At 65.4% G+C, this 7,676-nt stretch overlaps 1 protein-coding gene across 1 annotated transcript in view; it reads left to right on the top strand.

Moving 5' to 3' along the window:
• Positions 1-1,620: 1,620 nt before the first annotated feature.
• stx2b (syntaxin 2b) overlaps positions 1,621-7,676 on the top strand; it is a 70,239-nt gene continuing 64,183 nt past the window's right edge. Inside the window, exon 1 of the mRNA XM_072587671.1 lies at positions 1,621-1,778. Within this exon, the coding sequence (XP_072443772.1) occupies positions 1,749-1,778 (30 nt within the window). The 5' untranslated portion in view covers positions 1,621-1,748. The remainder of the gene's footprint in view (positions 1,779-7,676) is intronic.

Here is a 7,676-nt window from a genome sequence, read left to right as displayed (position 1 = left end):
TCTAAAAAATGTGCAGGTCGAGGTGGATGTGCCATGGATGTGCCCGTAGTGTTAGGTGCATTAGTCAGGGGTAAATGTAGGGGAATGGGTCTAGGAGGGTCAGTGTGGGCCTGCTGCGTGTGCAGGCTGTAGGGAATCCAATCGAAAGGTGAACCTCCTGTGATAATGGGCTCCACAGATTACCCCCCCCACACACCACCCACACACTCCACACCCCACCCCACCACCAACGCCCACCCCACACACCCCACACCACACCACACACCACCCCACACACCACCCACACACCCCCCCACACACCACCCACACCCCACACCCACAACCCACACCCCCCACCCACACACTCCACACCCCCACCCCCACAACCCACACCCCCCACCCACACACTCCACACCCCCACCACCCACACACTCCACACCCCCACCACCCACACACTCCACACCCCCACCCCCACAACCCACACCCCCCACCCACACACTCCACACCCCCACCACCCACACACTCCACACCCCACACACCACCCCACCCCACCACCAACGCCCACCCCACACACCCCACACCCCCACTCCACACCCCACCCCACACCCCCCACACCCCCACACCCCACCCCACCACCAACCCCCACCCCACACACCCCCAAACCCACCCCCACCCCCACTGATCACAGGGTTCTCCCTTCACTCTGGATGCTGCGCCCTCCCACTTTACTGGGCGGGGCTGCAGGCAGTGGGCGTGGTTAAACGGATGGGGCGGGGTTACATTGAGGGGGCGGGGATAGAACCATGGGGTGGGTTTACACGGTGTGGGCGGGGTTGCAGTTAGGGGCGGGGATTGATTTGGTGGGTGGGGTTACGGCGAGTGGGCGTTGGAAACACGCTGAATGGGCGTGGTTGGGGTGAGAGTGAGTGGGCGGGGTGAGTGTGAGTGGGCGGGGTGAGTGCGAGTGGGCGGGGTTACACGGCGAGGGCGGGGGTGGGAGTGAGTGGGCGGGGTGAGTGCGAGTGGGCGGGGTTACACGGCGAGGGCGGGGGTGGGAGTGAGTGGGCGGGGTTACACGGCGAGGGCGGGGTGAGTGCGAGTGGGCGGGGGTAGAGTGTGTGGGCGGGGTTACACGGCGAGGGCGGGTGTGAGAGTGGGCGGGGTGAGAGTGAGGGGGCGGGGTTACACGGTGAGGGCGGGGTTGAGTGTGAGTGGGCGGGATGAGTGTGAGTGGACGGGGTTACACGGTGAGGGCGGGGTTGAGTGTGAGTGGGCGGGGTGAGTGCGAGTGGGCGGGGTTACACGGTGAGGGCGGGGTTGAGTGTGAGTGGGCGGGGTGAGTGCGAGTGGGCGGGGTTACACGGTGAGGGCGGGGTTGAGTGTGAGTGGGCGGGGTGAGTGCGAGTGGGCGGGGTTACACGGTGAGGGCGGGGTTGAGTGTGAGTGGGCGGGGTGAGTGCGTGTGGGCGGGGTTACACGGCGAGGGCGAGGGCGAGGGCGAGGGCGAGGGCGAGGGCGGGGTGAGTGCGAGTGGGCGGGGTTACACGGTGAGGGCGGGGTTGAGTGTGAGTGGGCGGGGTGAGTGCGTGTGGGCGGGGTTACACGGTGAGGGCGGGGTGAGTGCGGGCGGTGACCTGTGCGCATGCCCGGACCCGGCAGCCCCCTCCCCCGGTGGCCGTGCTCGGTACCGGTTCCCCCTGCCCTCCCCGGGGCCGAGTGTTGATCTGGTGGATCCCGGGAGTGAGTCACTGAGCCCGGGCCGTCCCACCATGAAGGACCGACTGGGAGACCTGCACGCGGTAAGTCAGGGGCCGGGGGCCGGGGGCCGGGGGCCGGGTCAGCCCGGGCTGTGGGGGTGGGCTCCGGGACCCGGGACACCCCCGACCCCCCCCGACCCCCCCGACCCCCCCGACCCCCCCGACCCCCCCCACCCCCGTCCCCGCGGGCCCCCTCCCGGAGCCGGTCACGGACTCTCCCCCGGGCCCCGCCTCCTCTCGGGCCGGGACCGTTATCCGGCGTCAGCGGCAGGAGCGCCTCCGTCACCCCCCCCCCTTACACACCCCCCCCTTACACACCCCCCCCCTCACACCCCCCCCCTCACACACCCCCCCCTCTTACACACCCCCCCCCCTTACACACCCCCCCCCTCACACCCCCCCCCTCACACACCCCCCCTCTTACACACCCCCCCCCTTACACACCCCCCCCCTCACACCCCCCCCCTCACACCCCCCCCCCTCACACACCCCCCCTCTTACACACCCCCCCTCTTACACACCCCCCCCCCTTACACACCCCCCCCCTTACACACCCCCCCCCCTCACACCCCCCCCCTCACACACCCCCCCCCTTACACACCCCCCCCCTCACACCCCCCCCCTCACACACCCCCCCTCTTACACACCCCCCCCTTACACACCCCCCCCCTTACACACCCCCCCCTTACACACCCCCCCCCTTACACACCCCCCCTTACACACCCCCCCCTTACACACCCCCCCCTTACACACCCCCCCCTACACACCCCCCCCTACACACCCCCCCCCTTACACACCCCCCCCTTACACACCCCCCCTCTTACACACCCCCCCTCTTACACACCCCCCCCTCTTACACACCCCCCCCTCTTACACACCCCCCCCCTTACACACACCCCCCCCTTACACACACCCCCCCCTTACACACACCCCCCCCTTACACACCCCCCCCCTTACACACCCCCCCCTTACACACCCCCCCCTTACACACCCCCCCCCTTACACACCCCCCCCTTACACACCCCCCCCCTTACACACCCCCCCCCTTACACACCCCCCCCCCCCTTACACACCCCCCCCCCTTACACACCCCCCCCTACACACCCCCCCCCCTTACACACCCCCCCCCCTTACACACCCCCCCCCTTACACACCCCCCCCCTTACACACCCCCCCCTTACACACCCCCCCCTTACACACCCCCCCCCTTACACACCCCCCCCTTACACACCCCCCCCTTACACACCCCCCCCTTACACACCCCCCCCTTACACACCCCCCCTCTTACACACCCCCCCTCTTACACACCCCCCCTCTTACACACCCCCCCTCTTACACACCCCCCCTCTTACACACCCCCCCTCTTACACACCCCCCCTCTTACACCGCCCTGCTCTCACAACCCCCCCACACCCCATCCACACCCCCCCCACCTCACACCTCCCCCCCCCCACACCTCCCCCCCCCCACACCTCCCCCCCCCCCACACCTCCCCCCCCACACCTCCCCCCCCACACCTCCCCCCCCCACACCTCCCCCCCCACACCTCCCCCCCCCACACCTCCCCCCCCCACACCTCCCCCCCCCACACCTCCCCCCCCCCACACCTCCCCCCCCCCACACCTCCCCCCCCCCACACCTCCCCCCCCCACACCTCCCCCCCCCACACCTCCCCCCCCCCACACCTCCCCCCCCCCACACCTCCCCCCCCCCCACACCTCCCCCCCCCCCACACCTCCCCCCCCCCACACCTCCCCCCCCCCCACACCTCCCCCCCCCCCACACCTCCCCCCCCCCACACCTCCCCCCCCCCACACCTCCCCCCCCCACACCTCCCCCCCCCCCACACCTCCCCCCCCCCACACCTCCCCCCCCTCACACCTCCCCCCCCCACACCTCCCCCCCCTCACACCCCCCCCCCTCACACCCCCCCCCTCACACCCCCCCCCTTACACACACCCCCCTTACACACACCCCCCTTACACCCCCCCCTCTTACACCCCCCCCCTCTTACACCCCCCCCCCTCTTACACCCCCCCCCTCTTACACCCCCCCCCTCTTACACCCCCCCCCTCTTACACCCCCCCCCTCTTACACCCCCCCCCTCTTACACCCCCCCCCTCTTACACCCCCCCCCTCTTACACCCCCCCCCTCTTACACCCCCCCCCTCTTACACCCCCCCCCTCTTACACCCCCCCCCTCTTACACCCCCCCCCTCTTACACCCCCCCCCTCTTACACCCCCCCCCTCTTACACCCCCCCCCTCTTACACCCCCCTCCTCTTACACCCCCCTCCTCTTACACCCCCCCCTCTTACACCCCCCCCCTCTTACACCCCCCCCCTCTTACACCCCCCCCCTCTTACACCCCCCCCCTCTTACACCCCCCCCCTCTTACACCCCCCCCCTCTTACACCCCCCCCCTCTTACACCCCCCCCCTCTTACACCCCCCCCCTCTTACACCCCCCCCCTCTTACACCCCCCCCCTCTTACACCCCCCCCCTCTTACACCCCCCCCCTCTTACACCCCCCCCCTCTTACACCCCCCCCCTCTTACACCCCCCCCCTCTTACACCCCCCCCCTCTTACACCCCCCCCCTCTTACACCCCCCCCCTCTTACACCCCCCCCCTCTTACACCCCCCCCCTCTTACACCCCCCCCCTCTTACACCCCCCCCCTCACAAACCATCCACACACCCCCCCCCACCTCACACCCCCCCCACACCCCCACCCACCTCACCCCCCCCCTCACGCGCACCCCCCCCCTCACGCGCACCCCCCCCCCTCACGCGCACCCCCCCCCTCACGCGCACCCCCCCCCCTCACGCGCACCCCCCCCCTCACGCGCACCCCCCCCCTCACGCGCACCCCCCCCCCTCACGCGCACCCCCCTCACGCGCACCCCCCCCCTCACGCGCACCCCCCCCCTCACGCGCACCCCCCCCCTCACGCGCACCCCCCCCCTCACGCGCACCCCCCCCCTCACGCGCACCCCCCCCCCTCACGCGCACCCCCCCCCCTCACGCGCACCCCCCCCCTCACGCGCACCCCCCCCCTCACGCGCACCCCCCCCCCTCACGCGCACCCCCCCCCTCACGCGCACCCCCCCCCTCACGCGCACCCCCCCCCTCACGCGCACCCCCCCCCCTCACGCGCACCCCCCCCCCTCACGCGCACCCCCCCCCCTCACGCGCACCCCCCCCTCACGCGCACCCCCCCCCTCACGCGCACCCCCCCCCTCACGCGCACCCCCCCCTCACGCGCACCCCCCCCCTCACGCGCACCCCCCCCCCTCACGCGCACCCCCCCCTCACGCGCACCCCCCCCCCTCACGCGCACCCCCCCCCCTCACGCTCACCCCCCCCTCACGCTCACCCCCCCCCCTCACGCGCACCCCCCCCCTCACGCGCACCCCCCCCCTCACGCGCACCCCCCCCCTCACGCGCACCCCCCCCCCTCACGCGCACCCCCCCCCCTCACGCGCACCCCCCCCCCTCACGCGCACCCCCCCCCTCACGCGCACCCCCCCCCTCACGCGCACCCCCCCCCTCACGCGCACCCCCCCCCCTCACGCGCACCCCCCCCCCTCACGCGCACCCCCCCCCTCACGCGCACCCCCCCCCCTCACGCGCACCCCCCCCCCCTCACGCGCACCCCCCCCTCACGCGCACCCCCCCCCTCACGCGCACCCCCCCCCTCACGCGCACCCCCCCCCTCACGCGCACCCCCCCCCTCACGCGCATCCCCCCCCTCACGCGCAACCCCCCCCTCACGCGCACCCCCCCCCCTCACGCGCACCCCCCCCCTCACGCGCACCCCCCCCTCACGCGCATCCCCCCCCTCACGCGCAACCCCCCCCTCACGCGCACCCCCCCCCTCACGCGCACCCCCCCCCCTCACGCGCACCCCCCCCTCACGCGCATCCCCCCCCTCACGCGCAACCCCCCCCTCACGCGCACCCCCCCCCCTCACGCGCCCCCGCCCCCCCCCCTCACGCGCCCCCGCCCCCCCCTCACGCCCCCGCCCCCCCCCACATCCCGCCCCCCCCACATCCCGCCCCCACATCTCCTCCCCTCACCAGAACGTCTCTCCTCCCACCCTCCCAATTCTCACATCTCTTCCTAGATTCTGGACATTGCCCCACTCTAAAATACTATCCCCTCTTCACAATATCCTTGCCCGTACCCCGACACTGATCCTCAGGCACCATCCCTACCCCAATCCCTCACCACCTGGGCCATTCACCCCTGCCCTGTCTGGAGCTTTCATCCCAGACACTCTCACATTTAGGAGACTTCAGCCCCACTACAACCACCTCCTGCCCTTACCCCCCCCCAAAGAATTTGCCCGTGAAGCTGGGGAGGGTTCCTGCAGGAAATCTCCTGCAATAGGCAATGATTGGTTTATAAGTCATCTGTTATCTTCAGGTCTGTCTGTTGGGTTAGCCAGTTTTTGTTTGGTGTGTTCTTTCGGATGCTCAGTTCAGTCGTGGTTAACTTGGCACACTAATAGTCAGGAACTGGAGTAATAATTTTGAAATGGTAATCTGAATGATCTAGAGAATTGTAAAAATTAACATTGAAGTTCTGGCGCGAGGGCTGACGGGTGTGTCTGTAGACCGTGTGTAGCAGTGAACTGCGGATGGTGGAAATCAGAAACAAAAACAGAAATTGCTGAAAAGGCTGAGCAAGTCTGGCAGCATCCATGGAAAGAAATCAGCATTATCTTTTCAGGTCCAGTGACCTTTCCTCAGAACTGATGGTGCTGAACCCGAAATGTTAACTTTGATTTCTGTCATCGTAAACTTCGTATTGGAGATTGGATCTGCTTCTAAATGTCTTTAAAACAGAAACAGATGTCTACTGCTGGGCACTTTGGGCAGTCTCAAATAAAAACAAAAGTTGCTACAGGAACTCAGGTCTGGCCTTGTCAATGGTGATAGGAACAGTGTTTTGAGTCTAGTGTCATCCTCTTGTCTGGAGTCAAGGTGCCAGGTCAGAGTTTGTCCAGCGTTTTGATTTTATTTCAGCTTTCTTGCAGTCTCAGTATTTTGTTTTTAGTACGTACTATGAAATCCCCTTGTTGGAAGCAGAGGAGACCACCTGTGCTGAAAGATGTTCAGTTCAGATATTAACATTGTTTTGGAAAATGGGTTTATATGTAACATAGATAAATGTGGTTCTGTTCAATTAAGGTTTTCTTTAAGATCAAGTCAGAAGTCACACAACACTGGGTTACAGTCCAAAAGGTTTATTTGAAATCTCAAGCTTTTGGAGCACTGCTCCTGATCTGACTATGATCTGGTGTTGTGTGACTTTGAACATTGTCCACCCCAGTCCAATACTGGTACCTCCACAACACTTTAAGATAAATCAAGGTCAGAGTCTTCGTGAAAGAGTGACCTCACTGTGGTATTGCTCAGGAAACATGTGGCTGTGGACCCTGTAGTGTTAGTGGAAAATTGTTTGTACTGTAATTTTATTTTGACAGGTGGGTAAACACTTGTTTTCTTTTGTTTCGAAAGCTTAGAGACTGAAGGTTTACAGGGTTTGGAGATATTTGCCTGCTTTTGAAAGCAAGTTTAGTTTCTCTGAAAGAAGTTCAGGACCATGTAAGGAAAAGGCAGTGACTTCAATAGAAAAGTTTAGTTTGTGCAACTTCCAAAACAAGAGAGTTTGGTTCGAAATCTGCAGGTTATTAGAAGCTGAGAAAGTTGAAGCTCTTAGTTTTGAGAGTATATAGGTTTTTTTAAAAACTCCACAGTTGAGAGGAAAGAAACTGTGGGCAAGGCTATAAATAAAAGATTTGATGTTTTTCTCTAAACTTTATGGTGCTGAAAAATAGATTGAAAACATTGTTTTAAGATCTTTCTAAATGGATTTCTGTAGCTAACTGAGATTGTTTTTGTTTTCCTCTTGTGTGATAAAATATCTGTTAA

Source organism: Chiloscyllium punctatum, chromosome 17 (genome assembly GCF_047496795.1).
Source record: "Chiloscyllium punctatum isolate Juve2018m chromosome 17, sChiPun1.3, whole genome shotgun sequence".
Classification (NCBI taxonomy): Eukaryota; Metazoa; Chordata; class Chondrichthyes; order Orectolobiformes; family Hemiscylliidae; genus Chiloscyllium; species Chiloscyllium punctatum.
The sequence above is the reverse complement of the archived record's forward strand: the minus strand, read 5'-3'. Positions and strand labels throughout refer to the sequence as shown.